Source organism: Loxodonta africana, chromosome 9 (genome assembly GCF_030014295.1).
Source record: "Loxodonta africana isolate mLoxAfr1 chromosome 9, mLoxAfr1.hap2, whole genome shotgun sequence".
NCBI classification, from domain to species: domain Eukaryota; kingdom Metazoa; phylum Chordata; class Mammalia; order Proboscidea; family Elephantidae; genus Loxodonta; species Loxodonta africana.
Window position 1 is genome coordinate 64,474,810 of NC_087350.1, and position 27,206 is coordinate 64,502,015.

Here is a 27,206-nt window from a genome sequence, read left to right on the forward strand (position 1 = left end):
AAATATAAATTCTCAGTAGGGGATCGAATCAGAACAAACTGGTTTGAAGCCCTACTGAAAAGTTATTTTTAGTTGTAAATAGTAGGGGGCGACACTACTCTTGCGCATATAATTTACCACATACCACACCTCAACAGGGCCCTGGTGGTGCAACAATTAGGTGTTTGGCTGCTAACCAAAAGGTCAGCAGTTCAAATCTACCAGCTGCTCCTTGGAGACCTTTTGGGGCAGTTCTACTCTGTCCTGTAGGGCAGCTATGAGTTGAATTTGACTCAGTGGCAATGGGTTTGTTTTTATACCTCATTAACATGCTATAAAAAAATGCTATATAGTAGAAATTTTCATAAAAATTTTAAGTTTACTTGGATATGTTTTTTTTTTTTAAGGTAGGAAGTTGGGGAAGAAAGAAGAAAACCAAAGTACCCACACTACTGATTTGCATTAGAGTTTATTTCCTCTGTAGGTGGAGAGAACCACGCAAAAAGAATAGGCTAGTAAACTGGGCAAAATAGATCCACAGAAAGATACTATTCTCTACTGAAAAGGGCACTGACAACTTTATTGGGTTATAATATCTATAATTTACTGATCATGGTAACATACCATGAATTATAGATTAAATAACATTTTTATGCAGAGGGTATCTGAGACCTGAAAATTATTTTAAAAGTCCTTCTGGGATAAAAAGATTGAAAAATGCCATCAAGAGTTAGAAGGAAAGGATAGAAAAGTTTGAAAGTTTGAAGAGAATAGTGAAGTCCTGAGCTAGTTATTTTGGAGAATGGAAGAGTGAGTTGGCTGGAGACACATCATAGGATTGCTGGCCAGTTTTGAGGCCCATTTGAGATTGGAGTTTGTATATTTACAGTGGCCTCAATCTGCCTGTTGTGAGACTTTTCTCAACAGCCCTCAGCCACTTAAATGTCAGCAGATAATTGATTTCACCCAAGGTTGGCATGCATTTAAAAAATAGAAGGACCAGAGAGTTTGATCTATTGAAAAAGGTGTTGGTGAATTGATGTTCCATGGTAAAGAAAGGAAAATGCCACTGGTTTGGAAGATCATACAATAGTATAGGGGTCAGTGGGTCTTAATAAGATTCAAGAATCATCGAGGTGGGAGCAGTTGAACAAGCAACACAGAAGAGGAGGAGGAGAAGAGGAGTGCGATGTTTGAATCAATGACTTTGGAGGTGGTACAGCTACAGTTGATGATCACATCCAGGATTCAAGCAATGTGTAGCTGAAGGAGAGTGTAAGAATCACTGGAGATGAAAGGCCATGGGTTTAACTCCATCAAATCTCTTTCATTTGCAATGGATAGAGAATACAAATCAAACTGGTATTATAAGAAGGGAATGCATTAGATTTTGTTTTTAAAAAGTCCACGGGTAGTCTAGCTTCAGGCACTGCTGAATCTATGAGCCTAGATGGTATCATCAGGACCTGGGCTCTCTCCATCTCTCAGTTGTGCTGTCCTCTGCATTGGCTCCACACTCAGGCAAGCTCTTCTCTAGTGGTAGCAAAACAGCTGCTATCAACACCAGGCTTTCATCCTATAGGTCCAAGACCAATAGAAAAGAGAATGTGTCTCTTCCCCAACTACTTGAGGCAAAGTCGCAGCCATCACTAGCATTGGTCCAAATTTGAGTCAGTTTTCCACCTCTGAACCAATCACTGTGGTCCAGGGCATATGATGCTTTGATTGACCAGACTTGAGTCTCATAGCTACTTGTGAAGTTGGGGGTGTAATTAAACCTATCTGAAAAACATAAACTGAGAGGATCGGAGGTGGTTCACCAGAGGAAAAATGAGATGTTGCTACCAGAAGAAGAGGTTATGTATGCTGGGCAGTAAAAGGAGCCCTGGTGGCTCAGTGGTTAAGAGCTTGGCTGCTAACCAAAAGGTCGGCAGTCGAATTCACCAGCCACTCCTTGGAAACCCTATGGGGCAGTTCTACTGTGTCCTATAGGGTCGCTATGGGTTGGAATCGATTCTACAGCAATGTGTTTGGAAAAAACAATGTATGTCTTTCTTCTACAGTGTTGAGCATGTTTTTTACGAGGTCATTCAGGTTGATGGCAGAACTTGGGATGGAGAGGAATCCCATAAATCCAGACTCTCTGATGAAAGAAGAGGCATGGCCTGGGGACAGTGACTTCATGTATAAAATAGAGCTTGTAGTGTTAGTAAAAGTACGTTTTGATAACCCTTTAGATAGCAAGAACTTTAAGGTGAAGCAATTTACATCCCTGGTATCTACTAGAGGGCCCAATACTCAATAAATGCTTATAAATAAATGGATAGATGGATGGCTGATGAAAAAAATGAACCAGTGAGTTTGAAAATAGCTAGTAATGGGCTCGCAGTATTCGGTAAAAAAAAAAAAAAGAAAGTTCAACAACCAAATGTCTTTTTAAAATGTTCATCTTTATTTTGTTACCTCAGAAACGATGAATTGTGAAAAGACCATCGACTTTGAAGTCAGACAAATCTAGGTTTGAGTCCTGGCTCTGTGTGATCTTGTGCAAGTAACTTAGCTACTCTAAGTTTCGGTTTCCTCATCTATAATATTGGGAAATATTTGGGGAGGGTCAGGGCCACAAAAAAATTTCCCAAGAAGATCCAAGGGTGGCGTTCATTATTCTGATACATTTACTACGGACAGGGCCTGACAGAATAGAAAGCCTGATTTTATCTCCATCTGTAAAATGGGTGATAGACTAGCTCATAGACTTTTTGTGAGGATTAAATGAATTAATTCATGTTAAGTACTTAGTACGTAGTCAGGGCTCAGTAAATGTTAGCTGCTACTTTTTTTTCCTTTGTAGTCCCTTTCTCCTGGAATAGCCTGGACTTTACCAAAGTAAAAGAAAAGAGAGTTTGCACTTTAATAAAGCCAGTCTCTAGCCAGAGACAAGATTGCTCACCATATCTTGAAGGGCTCAACTTGATCAAAGATTACAGCCTGCCAGTAGCCTGGGTCACAAAGGATGCTCAGGAATTCACTCAGTTTAGGCCTGCATCCATAGATGGAGAGGGGAGTGAAGATGTGATGAGAATACAGTCTAGCCCAGAGCAGCCTAAACTGGAAGAGACACCGACTGGTCTGGGTCTAGGTAATTTCCAGGCCAGAAGATTCCGGTCTTAAGCGTGTAGCGAGCATCATGAATACCCAGCTCCCACTAGATACGCCTATCTTAGGGGCTCCTTAAAGTTCTCTGGATTCAACTTCTGATGGCACAGGACAGGAACCATCCCCGAAGACAACTCATCAGGCATGAAAAGGACTGGTCAGCGGGGGGGAGAGAGATGCTGATGAAGAGTGAGCCAATTAAATTAGGTGGACACTGGAGAGTGTGTTGGCAACTCTTGACTGGAGGGGGGATGGGAAGATAGAGAGAGAGGGAAGATGGCAAAATTGGCACGAAACGAGAGACTGAAAGGGCTGTCTCAATAGGGGGAGAGCAAGTGGGAGAAGGGAGTAAGATGTACGTAAACCTACATGTGACAGACTGATTGGAATGGTAAATGTTCACTTGACGCTTAATAAAAATTATTAAAAAAAAAAAAAAGTTCTCTGGATTCATAAGAGCATAGGAAGAACTGAGATACCATAGGTCCTCCCAGAGAGGGCAAAGACTGCCCCCTAGTGTTTGCAGCCCCCCAAATAGACCACTTGATCAAATAGCCAAAGTGGTCTGCCTGGTCCAGGCTGTTACTCTCATGGCCATATCTGATTGAAGAATACCACCTTCCCCCATAGTTCACCCAACCCCTGGAGTCTCTGCCCCTCATAGAACAGACTTGTTGGACTGCTTTTCTGTGGCCTCTGGAAAAACAGGTCAGGAAAGGAGTGGGAGAGTCATGGGTTGGTTGAAACCAGTACCTCCCAAGGTGGGCCTAGGTAAGAGGGAGGGAGAGGAAAGCGAGGAACCTTTGAGGGGGTTGCCAGACCAGTTCCACAGGGAACACCTTGGGTGAGAAGAAGTTACAACCCACCAAAAAGCTATCTATAGTCTCTGGGTGGCTAACTGAAAGGTTGGGGCTCAAGTCCATACAGAGGCACCTTAGAAGAAACGCCTGGCAATCAACTTCCAAAAAATCAGCCATTGAAAACCCTATGGAGTATAGTTCTACTCTGACACACGTGGGGTTGCCATGAGTTGGAATCAACCGGACAGCAATTGGTTTTTTAAAACTAAATTTTTTTTTTTTTTAACTGTACATTTCTACACAAAATCCTTTGGAGTCCAGTCCCTACTCCCAAGAGAGTTATTATCCTTTTGGCTTTTTAAGCTCTTCCTGCAGGCTTGAGTCTCCCTCTTGTGGCCTCCTGCTCATCCATGCTGCCTTGGCTGTGTTGGGATGGGGGTTGGAGGAAGAGGGAGAGAGGCTCTGTTCCCACTTCAGACTCTGGAGGTGACCCTGGAGAAGCATTTTGTTCTTGGTGCGTTTTTACCCCTGCACCACCCATCTCCCTGGTCCTCTTTGCAGAAGTGTGTACTTAAAGAGGGAAGCAAGGCTTCTGGAAGAGCAGAGGTCTCAGCACAATCAAGCCTGTGGGTAAGAAAGAAGCAGAAGGGGATCCTGGGGACTGTATCCAGGAGAAGATCTCGGTGACTGTCCTTTCCACTTGGCTCTACTCTGGGGCCAGTTTTATCATTTGGAGGGACGACTCTGGTGAGTGGACTTCCTCTCTCTGCTGCAAGCCCTGCAGGCTGGGACACATGCTGGAGAGGCCCACCTATGCAGGTGCAACAAGCAAGACTCTTCCAGAAGCCTTAGCCTTAGAGGGAAGGGCTGGACTTAGCTGCTCCTGAATTTTTACATCTCTCAAAGTCTGTGCTCCCCAGCTCCCTACAGCACATGGGTCCCTGTTGCTTTCAAACCCAGCAAATAAAAGCGCACACCCCAGCACTTATCCCAGGCAGAATCCTAGGCATTGTACCGCTCACCCCAAACCAGCCTTACTGGGGTAGCAGTTGGAAATGCCTTCTGGGCCTGTCCCATGGGCTCCCTTTCGAACTGGGTCTCAGCCCCTGGAGAGACAAGCCGTAGGGGAAAGTCCCCAGCGACTGCAGGAGGTTCGGGCACGCCTGGCTGTTGGGAAATACGGCCCACGTCAGGCGGCCGCGCTCCCCAAGGCAGCGTGACGCGGTGGCTAGGGGGTGGGGGCTCCGGAGCCGAGACTCGCCTTGCGCTTCTCTGCGCCTGGCTTCCCTGGGCGGTCGCCAGCCCTTCTCGGCTGGCGGGGAATGGGGGCGGGAAAGGAGTGCTGCCTTTTCTGGTCTGGGGAGGAGTGGCGGCAGCCCAAGAGATCACTCACCTGGCTGCTGGGCTGGTTGCTGTCACACTTGCCCAGGCTCCAGTCACCCTTCTCCTGCCCTTATCAGGAAGCACAGCGCGCTCTCGCGCTCTGCGGTTGAGCCTGGCTGTAGGTAACAGCTGAATTTGGGGACATCTCCCAGCCGCTGCAGCGAACAAGCCCCTCTATCCTCCTATCAGAGAGTCCGCATGAGCCCCGAGTCCTCCAGCCCGTGGATGGGCCACTTGCTTCGCCTCCAGGTGAGGACCTGGATTGAGCCGGTGGTGGCCTCAACCCAGGTGGCCACCTCCCTCTACGACGCAGGGCTGCTCCTTGTAGTGAAGGCGTACTACGGAGCTGGGGGTTCCTCCAACCACAGCGCCAGACCGTGGCCCAGGGAGGCTGGAGAGGACCAACAGCAAAGGGCCATCTCCAATTTCTACATCATCTACAACCTCGTGATGGGCCTGACGCCCCTGCTGTCGGCCTACGGGCTGGGCTGGCTCAGCGATCGCTACCACCGCAAGATCTCCATCTGCGTGTCCCTGCTGGGCTTTCTGCTCTGCCGCCTTGGGCTGCTGCTCAAGGTTCTGCTGGACTGGCCGTTGGAAGTGATGTACGGTGCCGCGGCGCTGAACGTACTGTGTGGCGGCTTCTCAGCGTTCTGGTCTGGGGTTATGGCCCTGGGATCCCTGGGCTCCTCCGAAGGCCGCCGCTCCGTGCGACTTATCGTTATTGACCTGATTCTGGGCTTGTCCGGTTTCTGCGGGAGCATGGCCTCTGGACACCTCTTCAAGCGGATCGTTGGGCATGCCAGGGAGGGCCTGGTGCTGGCGGCTTGCAGTGTGAGCTGCGCCACTTTTGGTCTTTTCTACAGCTTGTTGGTGCTAAAGGTCCCTGAGGTTGTGGCCAAGTCTAACAAGGCACTCACCACTGTAGATACGGTGAATGGCATGGTTGGCACATATCGTACCCTGGATCCTGATCAGCCGGAGGAGCAGAGTGTGGTGGGGTACCCTCCACCTCTTAGAAAAGCGAAGCCCCCAAAAGCCATCATTGCCCTGCTCTTTGTGGGTGCCATTGTGTATGACCTGGCAGTGGTGGGCACAGTGGATGTGATGCCACTTTTTATGCTGAGGGCACCTCTCAGTTGGAACCAAGTGCAGGTGGGCTATGGTATGGCTGCAGGGTACACCATCTTCATCACGAGCTTCCTGGGTGTCTTGATCTTCTCCCGCTGCTTCCGGGACACTACCATGATCATGATTGGGATGGTCTCCTTTGGGTCTGGAGCCCTTCTCTTGGCTTTTGTGAAAAAGACATACATGTTCTACATTGGTGAGTCTAACATTCTCAGGAGGCAGGCCACTCCTGGCCCTTGCCTCACCAGGCTAACACCAGGGATGCTGTGGTGCAGGTGTCCCAGCTCAGCACCAGGCACTGTACCTGCTACCTAGGAGGTACAAGGAAACAGGGTTATGTGCACTTGAGTTTATCTCTTCTTAGGAATCGTTGATTAAAATGTTACCAGAATGATGTCCCTGGCACTAGGAGGTCAAGAGGGTGATGGTGGTCAGTGATACACAGAGTGAATAGAAAGTCTTCAGGATGGCCTTATAGAAGGAGGCAATTGGGTTGAGTTTCTTCTCCCCACTTTTAAAGGGATAAAACATTAAGTCATCTTGCTGAAAAGATACCTTACTTAAAATCATTTTGTGCCAAGCAAGGGCTTTTTAAAAATGGATTAAAATTCTCAATAAATTGCCTTCACAGCCAATGTAATAAATTTGCTCAGAAAGCAAAATGAAGTTTCCATCAATGACACAAACAGAAACTTCTAGACCAGTGCTGCCTAATAGAACTTTCTACAGTGATGAAAATGTTCTATATATGTTCTGTCCAAAACATTAGCCACTAGTCATATGTGGCTATTGAAGACTTGAAAGATGGCTATTAAAACTGAATAGAACTTTAAATTTAGTTAATTTTACTTAATTTAAATAGCCCCACAGGGGTAATGTATTAGAAAGCACAACTCTAGATGGTTAACAGAGGCCGTGCCTGCGCCCAGGTCACACGTCTCAGGAAAATACCCTAAAAAATGACAAGAATACCGTTGGCTAACTTCCAGTTAAATCAGCCATGTGGTAAGACCAGAGTACCATTATCTTTGCCCTTTCTGCTTCTCGTGTCATCTCTCTCTTCTCTCCCTTCCCCTTCCCCTTCCCCTTCCCCTTCCCCTTCCCCTTCCCCTTCCCCTTCCCCTTCCCCTTCCCCTTCCCCTTCCCCTTCCCCTTCCCCTTCCCCTTCCCCTTCCCCTTCCCCTTCCCCTTCCCCTTCCCCTTCCCCTTCCCCTTCCCCTTCCCCTTCCCCTTCCCCTTCCCCTTTCCTTCCTCCTCCTTCTTCCTCTTCCTTTCCTTTTCTCCTTCTCCTCCTCGCCTTCTTTATTTCTCTCTGACACACACACTGGATCTGGGTAATCAATAGAAATAGGGCCTGAGGGGAGGAGGGATGTGTAGGCAGCTTTGTTGATGGGACATATATTTGGATGCAGTTTGCCAAAGTTCCTTGGGACCATCTCCCAGAGGTGACTGGCATGTTGATGAATGGCAGGCACCTCCCTCCTGGGGAGGCAAAAAGAGGGGCCTCGAGTCATGGCAGTGGCACCAGCTCCCCTTCCCTAGAAACCAGTTAACTCTGCCAATAGAGACATCCTTCACCACTTGTCACCGTGTCAACTGCGCCCTGCCACAGATAAACACGCAGCATATACAGCTCCATCAGAGTGCTAGGAGTCAGAGTCTGGCCTGGGGAGAGCACTGATCAGTCAGCAGAGAAATTGCTTTTTTCAGGTCAAGCCACTGGGGATTGGGGAAAAAGAAAGTTCTAAGTGAGGCTTTCGCTTTGTTCTAATTTACTCCTTGGCTAAGACCAAGCCTACAAGGAGGAGCCTTCTTGTGTGATCTCTTTGCAGCTCGAGGTGTCATGCTATTTGCTCTGATCCCCATCACCACCATCCGATCAGCAATGTCCAAGCTCATAAAGGGCTCCTCTTACGGTGAGTGAAAGCAGTCTCTCTGGGTCTTTTGCCAGGGCTGCCTTGGAGCTGCTCAGCTTGGGTTCAGACCTGCAGAAGGCACGCAAGAGAGTTCCAGAAGCAGCATCAAACATTCAAGGAATACACTGGTTTCTATCCATGGCACAGGGGGTGAGAATAGAAGAAGTGTGGGAAAGACTCAGAAAGCCAGTCACTGAACAGACACAGTCAAAGCAAGACAGTATCCTCGCAGGCGTCAGGGAGCTCCAGCTGGATGGAGGGAGAATTCCTGGTGAACTAAGCCACCGAGACTGAGAGAGAGTCTTGGGATAGGCGAGGGATTCCCTGAGAGCTCCTCAGAGACTCAGCTAGTGGGGGATGGGGAAGGGACAGCAACACATCCTTTTTTTTATTGTTGTAAAATTATATGTAACGCATTTGCCAATCAATGTTTTTCATGTGTGTAACTCAGGGACATCAGTTACATTAATCACACTGCGTAGCGCATCTTGATAACCTCTGTCCTTTCCACAGGAAAGGTGTTTGTCTTACTGCAGCTGTCCCTGGGTCTGACTGGGGTGGCGACATCGGTAGTGTATAATGAGATCTATCAGCTCACCATGGAAAAGTTTGTCGGCACCTGCTTTACTCTCTCCTCCTTCCTGTCCTTCCTGGCCATCCTCCCTATCAGGTAAGAAGGGAGCAGTGCCCACTGTTTGGGCTGGAGCCTTGGTGCTTCTGTCAAGGAACGTTGGGCCATCTCCGGCCCACCGTAAGAAAGGACTCTATTTCTGCATTTATGCAGTGGATTCTGAGTAGGCTCTCTCACAAAGAAAAAGTCCTCCTGTCTCCCCAAATTAATAATCTGGCAAATTGGGAACTTACCAAAGTCACAAGTAGTGAACAGAAGGTCCCAACCTGATGGCTCACTTCCTGGCTCTGTTGTAATGACAGTTTATTTATAGGAGCGCTTACACTTCCTTACAAGAAGAAGCTGGAATTAGCAACTCTCTTGAACCACTCAGTCCTCTTTTGTTTAGCTTCCTTAGATGAGAGCCATCCTGCCTCACTTCTGAGTACTTTCTTTCTGTGCCCTCAGAGGGCTTGGCACTTGCCACTGAAAACTCCTGGCCACTGGACTGTGTGAGCTCCCCTGTTGGGCTTTTGGCAATGCCCTTGACTTCTCTGGGCCTCATTTGTCTCATTTCTAAAATAAGAACACTCAAGTCTGGGAGATGACAGACAGGAGGAAGGCTGGAGGGGCTAAGGAGAGGCACTCTGGTCCCATAGGAAGGGCATTAGCCTAGGCCATCCACAAAATCAAGAGCCTGGAATAGCTTGGTCTTTGGCCCCATTCTTGACCAGCCCTATCCAGTAGAAATGTAGTGCAAACCCCAAATGTGAGCCACGTAAGTGATTTTAAATTTTCTTAGTCACCACATTTAAAGAGCTTAAAAGTAACAAGTGAAATTCATTTTAACAACATGCTTGACTTAACTCAATATATATCATTTTAACATTTAATCAATTAAAAAATCATCAATGGGATATTTTATATGTATTTTTTATTTTTTGTACTAATTCCTCAAAATCTGGTGTATGTTTTATACCGACAGTACATTTCAATTCAAACTAGCCACATTTCAAGTGTTTGGTAGCCACATGTGGCTACCATATTGGGCGGCACAGCTTTAGACTATTTAGGCCCTTTTACTCCTTGTCCTTAACTGAGGGTCTCTCATGCTTATATCAGTCCCACCAGAAGGGAAAGGAATGTGATAAATATATCCACAATAAGATTTGATATAGATTTGTATTTTAAGAAGGCCTGTCTAGAGGCAGAAGAGAGCTTTACCTATTAGTAATGGTGGCATCAGAGGCAGTAAGGTGGGAACTATTTGAAGGGAAGTTGGATGGGGCAGGGAGTGGGTGGTGATAAGGCCCTTTTTGGCATTCTCACATCACATCATAATGTAGGTCTCTGACTATAGAGGAGATCGAGACTCCTGGGGCAGTTCTTTGCTTTATTTTACACTTGAGAAAACCAGGATGTGAAGATCAAACAGCTGAGAGGACTTGTGCATAGAGCAGGCATTGCTACTAGTTAGTGCCCTCTTGGCTCAGCTCTTATTTTCCTAAAGGGTGGGACTGAGCCAGTCCCGTCCTCCAACTTACCAGCCCTTAAGTCTCTTCATGCACTCCTGTTTTCATCCGAGTGCTGACTGAACGGGATGGATGTGGCGGCGAGAGCTAGCTTGGGATGTGGGCTTCTTAGGAGTCCCAGCCTTTTGGTCAAGTGAGTAATGGATTAGTTGTTTTGCTCCTTGAAAGTTATCCAGTCATATTTGACTGGCAGTTGGCTGAAACATTCTCTTTAACCTAAACAAAAACATACACACAAAGAAAACAAGTCTTACTAATTAATGCGTGCCATAGCTAAAGATAGAAACAAATGAAAGCAATTAGAAAATTCAATAATTGGTCCTTTTCTTCAGTTTCATCTGCTTTGTGTGTGTGTTTAATTCAGTTAAGCCGTGCAGGTCTTAATGATCATATACCACAGAAGCAGGAACAGAACCTTGAACCAATCTAGGTAAGCAGCTGTGTATGCGGATGAGGCACTCACCAATTGCTCATCGTTTTCCTCTGCTCAGCCATTGAGCAGCAGAGGGACACACGCAAATACAGCCTTATTCTCTGCACATTCGAATCAACTGGAGAGCTTTAAACATTACTGATGTGATGCCTGGGGCCCATCAGAGATTGTGACTCAATTGATCTGGGGTGCAGCCTGGATATGTAAATTTCTAAAAGCTCTCCAGGTTATTCTAATGTACGACCGAGACTAAAAACTTCTGATATAAAGAGAGTGTTCCCATTACCTTTACCTTTCACAAAGTGCTAAATAAACGAGGTCCTGACACATTCTTACACCTAGAAGAGGCCAAGGCTGCACCATTAGTGATAGTAACAGGAAAGACCAGTATAACTCTCTAACCACAGAAAGAAAAGCTACATTCCAGCCACATAAAAACCCAGGAAGGTATGTCAGAGCAGAGGAGGGCAAGAGGCTGGACCAGGTCACAGTCTGCGTCCTCTTCCTTGATGCGAGGAGTGGTCCCTGGAACAGAGCTGACAATAGCCTGTTTGCAAGCCCAAGGGACATGGCCCACCCCTTCCTGGTATCAAAGTGAGCAGGATTTCATGTTACTCCAAGAGCCTGCTGTCTCCTCCTTGCTCTTGTTTACATGCAACATGGAAGAGCCGAGGAAATAACTGTGTGGCTCTGGCCATCCACAATGCTCTCTCTACCAACACACATATACTCAGCTAATGCCTCTTGCTTCATAGAGAAAAATAGAACCCATCAGAAGAGATTAACTTCATCTTCTCCAAATTGACACACTGCATGCATTCACACCTGTTCTACTCTTCTTCATTTTACTAATTTTTTGTACAATGATAACAATAGCGAACACTTAAATAGTCCTTACTATGCGGCAGGCACTACTTTAAGTATTTTATTTATTTCAACTAATTTAATCATCCTAACAATTCTATAAGGTAATTAACATTATTATTCCCATTTTACAGATGAGGAAACAGAGACTTAAAGATATTATGTAATTTGTGAAGGCTAAAGAAGAAGCCTTGGTGGCCCAATAGTTAAGCAGTTGGCTGCTACCTAAAAGGTTGGCGTTTCAAACCCTCCGAGTTGCTCCATGGGAGAAAGACCTGACCATCTGCTCCTGTAAAGATTACAGCCTAGAAAGCCCTATGGGGCAGTTCTACTCTGTCACATGGGGTTGCTATGAGTCAAAATTGACTCCACCGTACCTAACAACAACAAACAGCTAGTAAATGGCAGAGTCAGAGTTTGAAGCCAGGCAGTTTTTCCTTCTTTTTTTAAATTTTGTTCTGCTTTAGGTGAAAGTTTATAGCTCAAGTTAATTTCTCATTCAAAAATTTATACACATATTATTTTGTGACACTGGTTGCAATCCCCATGATGTGACAGCACACTGCCCCTTTCTACTCTGGGTTCCGCGTGTCCATTTGTCCAGTTCCTGTCCCTTCCTGCCTTCTTGTCTTCCTTTTGGGCAGGAGCTACCCATTTGGTCTCATATATTTGATTAAACTAAGAAGCATGTTCCTCACGTGTGTTATTGTTTGTTTTATAGGCCTGTCTAATCTTTGTCTGAAAAGTGGGTTTTCAGAGTGGTTTCTGTTCTGAGTTAGCAGGTTACCCGGGGGCCATAGTCTCAGGGGTTCCTCCAGTCTCTGTCAGGCCAGTAAGTCTGGTCTTTTTCATGAATTTGAATTTTGTTCTACGTTTTTCTCCAGCTTTTCCAGGACTCTCTGTTGTGATCCCTGTCAGAGCGATCGATCGGTGGTTGTAGCCAGCCACCATCTAGTTCTTCTGGGCTCAGGTTGGTGGTGGCTGTGGTTTGTGTGGTCCTTTAGTCCTTTGGACCACTCTTTTCCTTGTGTCTTTGGTTTTCTTCATTCTCCTTCACTCTGGATGGGATGGGATAGACGTCTTAGACGGCCACTTCCAAACTTTTAAGACCCCAGACACTACTCACCAAAGTACCATGTGGAGCATTTTCTTTATGAACTGTGTTATGCCAGTTGACTAGATGTTCCCCGAGACTGTGGTCCCCAGACCCCCAACCCAACAACTCAGTCCCTCAAGGTGTTTGGATATGTCTAGGAAACTTCTATGCCTTTGCTTTGCATGCAGCTTTTCTTATTCACTACATGACACTGCTTCTCAGAGACGCAATGCCACCTCTCCCACTTCTTAGCGAGCTCACTCCACTGGTGAGCTGCTCTTTGTGCTGCATCTGCGATCTGTCCCTCTACTGAACTTTCTGCCAGAACTGACACATGATCTCCCACCCTATCTCTCCTTCCCTGCATCCCAAGTTCTCCAAAGGCTGGTTGGCACATGCTCTCTATTTCTTCACCTCCCATTCGCTTTCTAACCCACTCATCTGAGCCTCATCTCCACCAAAGCTGCTCTCACTAAGATTGCTAATGACCTCTTCCCAGCTGAATACAGTGGACACACTGCGGTCCTCATCCTACAAGGTTTCTCTTTGGCCTCCAAGACTTGACCACTCTTTCCTCGGGAGACACTCATTTCTTGACTTCTTGACACCTCACTCCCATGGCTTTTTCTCCTACCTCCCCGATGGCTTCTTCTCCACAAACCTCCAAAAGTAGGGGTTCGCTAGGGCTCTGTTCTGCCCTATCTTTACATTCCATCTCTCCAAGCAATCTAAAGTACTTCCAAAAACTAAGTTATTTAAATTTCCAAAATCAGATTCTCGATGCCCTCCTAAATCTGCCCCCCCTCGCCTTCCGTCTCATTAAATGGCACCACCACCTACCCAGGGCAGAAACCTGAGATCTACGCTGATCTACAAATATTTTAAAGCAATGTATGGAGGAGATAAAAGGGCCTATGGAAAGGCAGAAAATAAGGCAGCTAATTCTGTCTGGGATTAGCAAAGGCTAATCTTGATCCTGAGATATAGGTAAGTCCCCAGCTTATGACATATTTGGGTTATGACCAACTGCACTTATGACAGTCCTTTTTTTTTGGTATATTTTATCCTTAGTAATATGTACTACATACAACGTAACAGTGCGTAATTTGCTGATGTTGTCATTCTCAGATGTTCACTTGCAGATGTTCAAAGATCGAATTTATAAAGATATTGGTAATAAAAGGCAATAATAATGGAAACTAAAAAAAAAAAAAAAAGGTATTCGACTTACCTCAGGACTTACAACAGAGTTGTTGAAGTGGAGCCCCATCATAAGTCGGGGACTACCTGCATAGATTAGAGCTCATCATCAGGCAGAATTGAGATGGAAAGAGATCCCAGGAAAAGGAAAACGTAGCTGCACAGGGCTTATGGAGCTATGGGAAATAGGAAGATATTCAGGAGTGCAAGGCTAGAATAATTCTGGAGTGGGAGAAGCTCCCTCATGTTATCACTCCACTCAGGCATTCTCTGTAGAGCAGCTTTGCCATATGGGTTATAGCCAGGCAGTCTATCAATGATAAAGAGGTAGCTAGAGATCTTCTTGACTTTGGTGGGGAATAAAAAGGAACCCTCTACACCCCATTCCTGCTTCCTCTTATAATTCTCTATTATGAATTCTTCCAGTATCGTGGCCTATAAGCAAGTCCCATGGTCGCAATAGAGAGACATCACAGAAAAATGAAGGTGCTGACCTGCGGAAGCTGAAAATGCCAGCAACGGTCAGGTCCGCTTGAAGACAAAGGGAGAGAATGGGGAGCTGGTGGCCAAAGCAACCCACTGCTGAAGAATGGCAAGAATGGCAATACCTAGAGTCAGCCTGAGAATGAACTGTTCTGGTTCAGGGGTTCCTGGTTGGTGGGGAAACACACTTTCCTGGTAATGGAAGAAACTTCTTAGCTTTCAGACGCCCTAATGGGTGAAGTTAGGTTCCACAAGAAGCAGAGGATAATCTTTCAAGGGTTACATGCAGCACCGTAGGGACTTCACGCTCCAGCTGCAGACAACCAGCCCCTTCTCTTCCAGAAGGCTCCAAGGTATGGCTTACTAGTCATCTGGGTGCTATGCTGGAAGTCCCACATGGGAACTCAAGCAAAGGCATGCATCTTCGACAGCCTAAGAGATGCTTAGTAAGAACTACCAGTTATCGGTGAACATCAGTCTATATTTTTAAAACTAAAATAAAACCCTGAAAAAAGTTAGCTTTGTTCCTGGGGCCTTTTTAGCTGTGAATGTTCAGGAGAGCCTTGGCCTTGGGGTAGGTTTTTTTATTTTTGCTTTTTAAGAAGCAAATATCAAAAGATTTTCTTCAATGGAACATTAAATTGAATACTTTGAATACTTATTCAGTCCACGATACTTCCCAAAGGAGATGGTGTGAAGGGAGAAAGGAGAGGAGATACGTGAATAGCCATTTTATTTTGAGGCACTATTTTTGTAGCCTATTTTCTTATGCATACAAAACTGGACTTGACTCCTAATAAAATCAACATTCGTAATATGAGTTTGTGGGTCCTTCCTTCTCAGGCTAGATCCCCTCTATAACTACAGACATAACAGTCTTAGGCTGGGGTAAAACACAAAGCCAAAGAGTACATTTAAATCTCACAGCATTTGGGCTCAGAGAGTTTGTATCTCTAATCCTGTTGCAAGAGTTACTGGGTGGCACAAAACAGTTAAGCGCTTGACTGCTAAGTGAAAGGTTGGCGATTCAAACTCACCTAGAAATTTCTCAGAAAAAAGGCCTGGTGATATGTTTCCAAAAGATCACAGCCTTGAAAACCCTATGGAGTGCAGTGAATGAACAAAACTTTATGGTATATTTGTTCAGGTCCTGGCACCATGTTAAGAGCGAGAAACAGCAAGAACAAGACTTGACTGTTCCTGCCCTAACAGAGTGTATTGTCTGGCAGATGGGCAGACAGAACAGTAGGCAACAATGTATCCTATAACAAATGCTACAATATAAATACACAAAGAGGCCCAAGTGAGGGCTCTTGACATGGAAGTTCCATGGACTTCCTTGTTGGTGGAAGTCATCAATGCATGTGGGGCGGTAGTGTGTCCTTTTTTGGACATGAAAGTTCTGCATCAGGAACCCTCCCAGAACTTACCCTATGTGTTACTTCATTTGTGTCCTTTTTCCTATAATAAAACCGTAATCCTAAGAATAGCACTTTCCATGAGTTTTCTGTGAGTTGTCCTAGCAAATTATTGAACCCAAGGAAGTAGAGGGAGACAGCAGGTCAGAAGTGAAGGTGTTGTGGCAACTCCCAAGCTTGCGGCTGGCATCTGAAGCCTTGGGCAGACTTGGCAGTTTGAAGAACTGTGCCCTTTAATGTGTGACGTCTGACCTAGCTCCAGCTGCTCAGAGTCAGAAGAAAAAATGCTACATGTCCAGCTTGTGTCAGAAGAGAAGCGGAACACAACTGATAAATGGGAATTGATTTTTTCCACACAGTAGGTATGTCTTCATCTCAAAGATCATAATACTGAAGTTCAGAGAGAGGCGACATACCTAAAGCCACATTGCTAGTAAGTGAAAAAGCTGAGATTTGATCTTGTCTATCTTATTTCACCTTTCTGCCTCATTGTGTGACTTCAGACTTAATCATGAGTAGTATCAGTAAGCCAAGTTCAGCACCAATTTAAGTTCACTTTCAGCACATCTCCATCATAAATGAGCCCTAGCAGTGCAGTGGTTAAAGCCGACAGTTTGAACCTACCAGCTGCTCCATAGAAGAAAGATGTGGCAGACTACTTTTGTAAAGATTTACAGCCTTGGTAACCCTATAGGCAGTTCTACTGTGTCCTATAGGGGCACTATGATTTGGACTTGACTCAACGGCAGTGGGTTTGGTTTTGGTTTGTGGTTTTCCCATCACTAGGTACAGTTCAACTGCACACCTTGGCCCTTAATTCACAATGCGCACACTGTTATGGATTGAACTGTGTCCCCCCAGAATGTGTATCAACTTGGTTAGACCATGATTCCCAGTATTGTGTGATTGTCCACCATTTTGTCATCTGATGTGATTTTCCTATATGTTGTAAATCCTACCTCTATGATGTTAATGAGGTGGGATAGGCGACAGTTATGTTAATGAGGCAAGACCCGGTCTACAAGATTGGATTGTGTCTTGAGCCAATCTCTTTCGAGATATAAAAGAGAAGCAAGCGGAGAGACAATGGGGACCTCATACCACCAAGAAAGCAGTGCCGAAAGCAGAGTACGTCCTTTGGACCTGGGGTTCCTGCATGGAGAAGCTCCTAGTCCAGGGGAAGATCGATGAGAAGGACCTTCCTCCAGAGCTGACAGAGAAAGCCTTCCCCTGCAGCTAATGCCTTGAATTTGGACTTCTAGCCTACTAGATGGTGAGAGAATAAACTTCTGTTTGTTAAAGCCATCCACTTATGATTATTTCTGTTACAGCAGCACTAGTTGACCAACACACACACTAATACCCTAATGAACCACAGACATTTCTTCTTCCTGTGATCGTTAAGGTTGTGTGTCAGCTTAGCTGGGCCATTATTCTCAGTGGTTTGGCAGTTATGATGCAGCCTGGCAGAAGTATAATGATGTGATCACTTCCACGATAAGATCTAATGTGATCACCTCCATAATGGGATCTGCTGTGACTAGCCAATCAGCTGAAAGAGAATATCCCTGGCTACATCCAATATAGGCGCACTTTTGCTCACTCTGGATCCTGCAGCTGACTCCTGGGGGCTTATGCTAGCAGCTTACCTGCCGATCTTGGGTTTGCCAGCCTCTGCAGTCTGTGAGCCAGCAGCCAGCCAGCTTACCTGCCCATCTTGGGTTTGCCAGCCCCTGCAGCTACATGAGTCAGAAGAAGCATCCAGCCTGACCCATGGACCTGGGACTTCCCAGTGTCTTCAACCGCATGAGTCATTTCCTTGATATAAATCTCTAGCTATACATAGATGCTTCACTGGTTTTGCTTCACTAGAGAACCTGGCCTAGGACATTTCCCTGCACCATCTAGGATACTCCACTGGTCTCGCCCCATCTGGAGCAAGAGAGAATGAAGAAAACCAAAGACACAAGTGAAAGACTAGTCCAGATGACTGATGGACCACAAGTATTACAGCCTCCACTGGACTGAGTCCAGCATGACTGGATGGTGCCTGGTTACCACCATCTACTGCCCTGACAGGGATCTCAACGGAGCTGGGGATCACAACAGAGCTGGAGAAAAATGTAGAACAAATTCTAGCTCACACACACACAAAAAAGACCAGACTTACTGGTCTGACAGAGACTGGAGAGACCTCAAAATTACGGCCCCCAGACACCCTTTAAGCTCAGTAACGAAGTCACTCCTGATGTTCAGCCTTCAGCCAAAGATTAGATAGGCGTATAAAACAAAATTAGACTAAAGGGGCACAACAGTCCAGGGGCAAGGACTAGAAGGCAGGAGGGGACAGAAAAATTGGTAATAGGGAAATCAAGATCGAGAAGGGGAGAATGTTGACATGTTGTGGGGTCGGTAACCAATGTCACAAAACAATATGTGTACTAGTTATTTAATGAGAATCTAATTTCATCTAAAATACAATAAAAAAATAACAATAATAACTTATGTTTTTATGTATTTGTATTATATAACAGCCAACGCATATAGCACTTTCTTTGGAAACCCTGGTGGCATAGTGGTTAAGAGTTCAGCTGCTAACCAAAAGGTCGGCAGTTCAAATCTACCCGGTGCTCTTTGGAAACCCTGTGGGGCAGTTCTACTCTGCCCAATAGGGTCGCTCTAAGTTGGAATTGACTAGATGGCAATGGGTTTGGTTTTTGGTTTTGGTGTGCCAGGGAGAGTTTTAAGCCTTTCATACATTATTAACTCATAGAAACACAGGGATTGCCTAATTTACAAGTAATTAATTTATAAACAATGTCCTGATTCCCTGTTCACCTGGCCCTACCCAAAACCACCAGATTACCACTTGCCACTGAAAGGAGGTCATGGGGGGAAAAAAATGGTAAGACTTTCTCTAGGTTCAGACTTAGAAGAATAAAAATGTGTGTAGGGAGAAGAGTTTAGGGGGCCTCATTAGGAACAGATGTATAGGCTATCCCAGCCACAAAATGCCCATATTTTTCTCGACAACTCCTACAGTCACAAAAAAAAAAAAAAAAAAAAAAATTTCCCTACAAATTCTTTGAAAACATCATGGCAGCCAAAAGAAATTAGGAGATGACTGGCTTTGACCTAGAACACAATGTTATGCTTTGCTATGGGGCTGGGGTGTGTGTGTGTGTGTGTGTAGAAAGAAATCCTGCATGTAATGCCACCATGCCCACCAATCACCACTAGACACTAGGTAGTTTTTTCATTTCTCCAAGTTGGTGCCAACTCGTAAGGTATAGGAGAGGGTAAGTTGAGGATGGCTCTATAAAAAAATGAATCAAAATAGTTCAATTATAAATTTGGAAATGAGTAATAGTGATTGTCACAAAACATGGGGAATGTAATGAACGTCACTGAATTACATGCAACAATGGTTGAAATGTTTTGTTACATATATTTCACCACAATAAAACAATTTCTTACATTTAATTATATTTTCTCCTGTTGCTCTGTATATCCTGATTCCTGCAAACTGCTTTCTCTTTAGAGACGATAACAGGGAGAAAAAAAAAAAAAAAAAGGCAAGCATATTTTTACTGAGAGATACAAATGAGAACATGACTCAAGATAAAGAAAGCATCTTTTATAGGTTTATTGGTCCATTTAAGTTAATTGAGGTAAAGAAACTCTTTAAAATTTATAAGCTAATAGTTTATCAAGCAATACAAACCTTTTTTTTTCTTACCTCAAAGTGTAATACTAATCCCATAGTAAACAGATTTTTTTAATACACAGATACATGAAAAAAAAAAAAGTGGACAAAACCTTGTGCCAGCATCAAAAATTCAACAAAAACATTTTTTTTTTTTTACAGTCTCTGGGTTTCATAATAAAAGAAAAAGGTGACATTCTTTTTTAAAGTTTGGTACCTTCATGAAACAAAGACTTCGCAAATTAATCACTTTCTCATCTACACACACTCTCTCAAGCACGTTTTTGTTTTCACAGCTTTTGTTTTGGCTTAATGGCAGCATGTATAAGCAAGAACACACTTACACGGAGGACTTTATAGATACCTCGGAAGGTTTTTTCTTTTTAAATTTTAAACATAAAGGATGATTTTTTAAAAAATAAGAAATACAGTCCATAATTTGGATTAGGCCTAAGCACAAGTTTTTCTCTTCTTTGACAGTTAAAATACAAGTTAGAAAGTTTGCTGGCAGTTTTCTTCATGGGAATTTATCAGATCTACATCATCCTTCAACGCGTTCCCCACTCACAAGAGACCGAGGGAACAGGCACGCAGAAGTACAATGGACGAGGCCAAAACCTCGAGGGTGTCTTGCGAGGCCAGTGCTGATGGTTGAGATGCTGGTTTGTTACTTGATGGAGGCCCAGCTGACGGTAACACAAGCATTGCTTTACGCACTGACTCACATTTTTGTTTGCAATCTACTTTCCTCTCTCCCCGTTTCCAAACTGAGGAAAAGAGATTCTTTTTCCCTCCCTCTCTCTCTGTATCATTTGCTGACTGAAGGGCTGGTCTGAGACTATGAACAAGCCTGTCAAACATGGGTGCTGAGAGGTATTACCTGCTCTGACATAGTCCACAGACAGCCAGGGATCACCTGGTGACAGGGTGGCTGGTGTTGCTGGGAGAGGCGCATGTGCAATATCCATCACTGGTTTTAGTAGGAAAAGCTCTGCCGAAGTGGACTACATTATATGAGTCCATATGTTTTATATTTTTGGCATTTCCACCTAGGGAGCATTCCTATCCAAAGCATACTGCTTTGGGTGTCCCCCCTTCCCCTAGCTGAGTCTTAAAAAGTTGTTCCGTAAATCTATAGATTTCTTTGTATCTATATGATTTGCTGTTGCTAATACCGTATCCTCTACACTTAAAAGTGTGCCAAAAAGGCATTAAGTTAGTCTTTACATACTTTAAAACAAAAAGAGGTTTTGTGGTCCCTGTGTTTCCTCACATTATCAAAAAAATATCATTTGGCAATAGGAATACTTAGCTTTGTCCTCCAAAAAGGCAGCCCTAGTTATGAACCTTGTTTCTTAACAGGACTTAGGACTGGCTGTATCTATAGTATTTAAGTTGAACAACTGATTAAATTTCCAAAACTCTACCCAGAATTTAAAAACTACTAGTTGAAGAATAAGGCATATTAGTAGATGTTGACAAATTTCTCAAAAAGTAGAGTTCGACTTTTAACAGTCTGTGGCATTTTTACAATTCTGGATTTGCTGATTTTCAAGTGGTAAATACAAGAATGTTTATATATGAGACAAATATCTCATTGGTTTGCTAAAGTTCTTCTGTCAAAGCACTTATTTACAGACCATCTACTGTAGTAAGACTACCAGGATTACAGGTTCTCCCACGACATAAGAAAGGGGTAGACAGTCTTACCCAGAGTGCGTTTCAAACACATATGATTACGAAAGAACAGTCAACCCACCCCCCAAATGACTCCCTTCCCAGTTCTAATGCAGACAGTCCCTGTACGCTGTGTGCAACTCTGGGGAGGACCAGCAAAAGCAAAACAAATGGTGACAATCTGTTGGGTGGGTTGGTAAGAAATCAGGCTCCTAGTTTACTCACTGAATTAAAAAACCACAAGAAAGAGAACAACTCTAACACATCCGGCTCAATTCTTAAATTTGGCCCAGGCAATGACATTTTCCTCAGATTTACTGGTAAATGCCACCTGCCATCTGAAGAGAGAAAAGGTAAGTGAGGGGGCACGTCCAATCTGTTATTATCTTAAAGACTTTTGAAAACAAGGAGGCCAACTCCAATTCCCAACATAATTTTGTAAATGAGGACAGCCACAACAATTTCACTCCAGCGTATAATTATATTACGCAGTTTCCACAGGCTCTTAAGTAGGTGTCTGGGAAGGCAGGGTCTGGGGTTGGTGTGCTGTGCCCTGCCCTGACTACAAGCAGCCCATCTTCTGAGAGGATGCGCCTTTTAGGGCAGCCAGCAACCCTATCTAACCAAAGTATGCTCTTGTAAAAAAAAAATGCTCTTGTACTACCCTAAAAATTCCAAACCCCAAGCAGTTGGGGCCAACACAGGCCTAGGAGGTTGCTCTTGACCTCACCCTCCTTCCTCTCTCACCAGCTCAGAACGGAGTGCATGAGAATGACTATTCTGCAATCCAATGATCCGCATCAGAACAGAGCCAGGCGCCTGTGATTTCAATGCCATCAATGGCAGGAACAAGTCACACAAGCTCTGGGTGTTCCTTGGGCCAGGACCTTTCCAGGCTAGAAACTCCCCTTGCAGACTGCCATATGGCCATCATGCCCTCCTCTAAGGAAGCTTCCTATTGTCCGATCACAAGAGGTAGCCTCACAGGAAATGAGCAGCCGGTGTGCACGTCATTTCCTCATCTGGAGTGGCAACTAAGAAAATGCTGCAACACATTCAGTTCAACATCTAGAATACACTCTGGGTGTGGCTGAAATCTGGCATGAAAGCAAACTTGTCATACATTCACCACGGTGCCCAGAGTTATGCTGTTTTTTTGTTTTCAGCTAAGGAAAGGTGCCTGGTGAGTTCCACAAGCAGCATGGTGAGATACTGAGACAATCACCTCCATAATCGCACTTACCTAAGTTACCTGGGATCGTTATTAATGCCTTATTAAAGGATAAACCCAACCCCAAACCTGGCTGTGTAGTACGTTCCCTCCTCATTTAGATGCAGTGGTTCCTTGCTTTGGGCACAGTAACCTAGAATCTTCTTATAGACCCACCACATTGACAAGGAACAGCAGAGTCCTTCGTAACTGCTACAAATCCCTCTCTTAAACATCACTTGCATCTTTAAAACCTGCTCTGTTTCCAGAAATTCCCTCTTCTGCCTTCGCCTGGATTTTTAATCTGTGGTGAATGAAACCTTTCACTTCCCAGACCCAGTGCAGTTGCCAGTGGCAATATTCCACTCCTCAGCAATCTCCTCAAGTCTCAAAAACCTGTCTGTCTGTCTGCGCTCAAGCACAAAACTCCTGGAAAATAAATATAAGAGAGGAGTTGGTGATCTCAGGACCACGACTTTGTGGAGCTAAGGATGGGGTAAAAAAACTCCACAAGGCAGTCTTTGGCACAGACGTCTCCGCGTTACACTTCATAAAAGGAATCATATTTGTTTGTGCTGACCAAGATGAAGAGGCGAATACTTAGGACTGCTGACCCTCAGGGGCCCAAGAGAGCTGTGGGGGTGCAAAGAGCTGGAAAGCCTCCTTCCCTGTCTACTGTCCCCTTCCTTTAGGGCTAGCCTCCTCACCTCACTGAGGCCAGCCTGAAGAAAGGGACAAGTGTCCCTTCTCTGGAAAGACCATTTCTCCAAGGAAGTCAGTAACATGCTCTAGATTTCACAGCTCTGGTGTCAATGGCATACCTGGGGGACAACAGGTTTGCCTTGTTTCAGCTCCTTCTCTGTCTCAAAGCACAAGAATACCACACGGGGCCCCAAACAAACAGAAGACAAAACCCCAAGGTGCTTGAGTCCCTTCAGTTCTCTGCCTCAAATAATGAGAGAGGCGTGGCTGTGTACCCCACTGCCTCCCCCACAACTCCTCCCAGCGAGGAACTAGATGATTTTTTTTTTTTTTTGGAAGGGCTGCCTTCTTTCCCAAGTAACCATTACATAGAAATGTTCCTGGGCTTTGGCAACTAGAAGGTAGTCAGATTCTAGTTTTTAGTCTTTCCAGAATTCTTTCTAAGTGTTCATTACACTGGACAACATTTTTAAAGCACACATTCCACAAGGCAAAGCTTCAGACATCTCCAAAGGTGAGCATTTGCTGCTGGGCCGGTCTGGTGTCTTCTGCCAATCCTCAATAGATCATGCACAATGATTCTACCAGCAAACTGTCAGGCTGACCCGGACACCCATATCCACATCAACAGGATGGGTTTAGAGGTAGAATGAAACACCGAATCACCACTAGGGGTAGATGAATTGTTCCAGTGAATCATTTCTAAGTGTGCCAAACTGCAAATTCACATCAGAGGATTTTAGGATGGCATGAATGAGGTCTAACAGCACAGGCAAGTACCAAGAGATATGAAATTTATCATTTCAACTGGGACTTCTCAAACATGATGAAGCAGAACCAAAGTGTTCTGGGTCGTCCAACTGCTGCCCCAACAGCATCCCAGTGTGGCTGATACAAGGTCAACTCTGCAGTCAGAAGGGGAATCGAGCGACTTCAACACGCTGCGTGTTGACCGGTATGTGCACATCACCTTGTGTATGAAGCAGCATCTCAGCACAGCTGTTTCATTTAGGAAAAAAAGAATATTACCGTTTATCTGAGGCTCAGATTTATAATTTTTCTAGGGATGAGCCACAGATGAAATAGAACAAACATGACATACGGAGCTTCCTTTCAGGAGAAAAAAAAAAAAAAAAGAGTTGGAAGATAGGACCTTTTTGTCTGTTTGTTTTATGTTGATTTGAAAAGTCAACCTGGTAATAGTTTGAAGTGAAAACTTTAGACACAACCAGGAGTCTCCAGGAATTTGGCTGCAAATTGAGGAGATTTTAGCCGAGCTAGAAGCAAAGAGTTCCCTGTTATACATGTCATCTTAGAGACTTGTCCAGGTACTGACTTTTCTTCCTGACTAGGAAATATTAAGGGTTAAAGCACTTCATGAACAACATTCACATTTAGTTTACAATTTAGACTGTGTCATAACAATACAACATCCCAGTCTCTCACCAAAAACTTGCCCATTCAGTGGACATAGTGGGAAATATTAAAGTAGGTATTTTGGGTGAGATAAAGGCAAACTGCACAAAGTAGACACTGGTGGTGGCTTGGAATATCTACTAATATCAATGATCGGGGAACTACTCTGACTTCAAGACAACAGACACCCCCTAACAGGTCTAAACCCTGCTCTGATGACATTTAACAAGCAAAACATTTAAGGACTTCACAGAAAAAGATGCACCTTTTTTTTTTCCATTTTACATAAAGACAGTTTCCGATCTACTGCATTCTAGTGTCAGAAACAAGTTCAGGGAGCTGTCCCCTAAGCTATCCGATGTGTCACATAAGGATAAGGATGCTGGTTTGCTTGCTCAAGCGTGGACACATACAGACACTGGGCTGATTTAAGTCATGAACCGGAAACAATAAACAAGTGCCACCCATCATAAGCAGGTAGCAGGCCACACTCACGGCGACAGGCCACTGTACAATAAGGACTTTCCATGGAGGTGCCAATACCTCCTTCTAGGCTGAGACAAGTCAGTGCCCACTGAGGCCAATTCCAGAGCCATCGTGTACCCCTGGGAAGCAACAGCTTGCCCTGTATTCATGCTTCCCTCACGTCCTTGAAAAACAGGATCTGGATCTTCTCCTACAATGGCAACTCAGCTGTCCCAAAAGAAAACTGTAATGAGATGTCAGAATGTCAGCTGAGGGTTGTCCTGTCCCTCAGTTTCAAATCTTCTTAGTGTTCCATTTAATAGGTTCCTTCATAACATGGAGGTATGCTGCTTTTGCTGAGATGACTGTAGCCTCAGAGACTTCAGTAAGGAATAAATACTAATTAAAAACAGCTGTGGGACAAGGGCGGAAAAGGGATGAAATGCACACAGGAGAGAGATTTCTGTGGTTGTTTTCCCAATGCCACCTCTCTGGCACTGTAGGGGTGTTCCGGTACGGGCAGCCAGGCCCTGCGTAGACAGAAGAGTCTCTGTCCCAAGAAGGAACTTATTTAGCCTCTTGTTTCTCCTGCAGAAGTGGAATAATCGACTCCCACGCAGTGAGGCACTGAAATGACAACACACACACACAGTATCAGCATCAAGTTTCAGATTTGGGGGTCGGCTTCTTAACTCTGCTCTGATCTATAATCTCATTACCAGTCTTGCTGGGTCACCTTTTTCTAAAGATGCCTACATGCATTATCTATAACTATTATAAACAGGGGAGGTAACAGGTGTTTGTTTTGAACGCATCACCCCTACCTCTTAAATGTAAATGCAAGGCTTAAATGTATTCATGTTAGTCCATAAAGCGCCTTCGTATCCAGTGAGTGGAAAGGTATCCATTAGAAGGAATTCTTTCCCTTCAAAAAGCAGAAAAGAGAGCAGGCAGAAAAGCCCTGGATTAGCCCGCATAGATTCTCAGCCTGGATAGTGGCTCTAAACCAAGTATGGGTAGTGCTTGTGTAAGAATGTAAATCATAATTGGAATGGGCCAGCCACCTGACTTTACACCAACCTCAGATTTGCCTGTCTGGGCTACTTCTGGATCTCCCAAAAGGGAGACTGGGGAAAGGGGCCCAATATTTATTGACTTTTACTATGTCCCAAACACTTCTAGGTATTCTACATTCATTATCACGAGTCCTTACAACACTAGGAGATGGAATTATTATTATTTATTATACACCCCCATTTAATAGAGAGGGAAAAGGAGATTCAGAGAGGTTAAGTAAATTGCCCAAGACACACAGTAAGTGGCACAGCTCATTATTCCAAAATTGATATTATTTCTACTATACTGATCTGCATTCATTCCAGGTGTTGTAAAAGACAGAGTTCTGCATTCTTCTCCAAAAGCCCCTTGCTTGGCAGAAAATACCCTCCCTTTGAGTGCTCTCTCATAAAGGGAAGAACAAGAGAACCTCACTAGGCCTTTCTTAGAAGAGAAGTCCAGGGATGAAGGAGGACTTTGTACTGAGTCATTTGGGGAGGAGTCCTGAGGAGGCGGAAAGACTGGTATTCTACGGTAAAGTCAGAAAAGGGAGTGGTGAAATCACTCCCTGCTTCCTTCCTTGGTGACTAAGCTTGGAGAAGCATCTAGACTTGAAACCCTGCTCTATATAAGGAAGCCCAGGGAGCCTCAAGGAGCTTGCTTTCAGTGAGGGACCCAGTATGGGGTCTGCAGCATTCCAAGTCCCACTCTTTCCCTAGGCTGCCATCTTGGATCTGGAAAGGTCCTTCTACATCAGCAACAAGGAAGCAAGGCCACGTAGGCTTTCTTTTCAGTCCCCAAATGTATCAAGCTCTTTCTTACCTCAGGGCCCTCACATATGTCATTTCCTTTGCCTGGAATATTTGTTTCCCAAATTTTTGTCTCTGAAACTCAGACTAAATATTATTTCCTCACATGGGCTTTTCCTGCCCACTCCACCTGTTCCCTTCTACCCTAATCTGAATTTTACCCC

The 27,206-nt window shown here is 44.6% G+C and overlaps 2 protein-coding genes across 3 annotated transcripts in view; one reads left to right on the forward strand and one right to left on the reverse strand.

Annotated features, from left to right (window-relative positions):
- Window positions 1–4,456: 4,456 nt before the first annotated feature.
- On the forward strand, window positions 4,457–18,971 carry SLC46A2 (solute carrier family 46 member 2). 2 transcript variants are annotated; one of them, XM_023545048.2, is made up of 4 exons: window positions 4,457–6,645; window positions 8,282–8,365; window positions 8,879–9,035; window positions 11,939–14,138. In XM_023545048.2, exons 1-4 carry the CDS (start codon window positions 5,517–5,519, stop codon window positions 11,940–11,942), a joined length of 1,374 nt encoding a protein of 457 aa, XP_023400816.2. In that variant the 5' UTR covers window positions 4,457–5,516; the 3' UTR covers window positions 11,943–14,138. The 2 variants fall into 2 exon arrangements, with proteins under 2 accessions (XP_023400816.2, XP_023400815.2); XM_023545047.2 differs by lacking the exon at window positions 11,939–14,138 and adding an exon at window positions 14,527–18,971 and having other exon boundaries at window positions 4,466–6,645.
- Window positions 18,972–19,623: 652 nt separating this feature from the next.
- SNX30 (sorting nexin family member 30) overlaps window positions 19,624–27,206 on the reverse strand; it is a 142,223-nt gene continuing 134,640 nt past the window's right edge. The window contains exon 9 of the mRNA XM_003407800.4: window positions 19,624–25,804. Within this exon, the coding sequence (XP_003407848.1) occupies window positions 25,745–25,804 (60 nt within the window). The 3' untranslated portion in view covers window positions 19,624–25,744. The remainder of the gene's footprint in view (window positions 25,805–27,206) is intronic.

Bases quoted from the DNA above. Each gene is read 5' to 3' on its own strand.
- SLC46A2 (XM_023545047.2), top strand. From the start codon at position 5,517: ATGAGCCCCGAGTCCTCCAGCCCGTGGATGGGCCACTTGCTTCGCCTC. The intron at 6,646-8,281 runs GTGAGTCTAACA...ATCTCTTTGCAG, and splicing joins GACATACATGTTCTACATTG to CTCGAGGTGTCATGCTATTT. The intron at 8,366-8,878 runs GTGAGTGAAAGC...TCCTTTCCACAG, and splicing joins CATAAAGGGCTCCTCTTACG to GAAAGGTGTTTGTCTTACTG.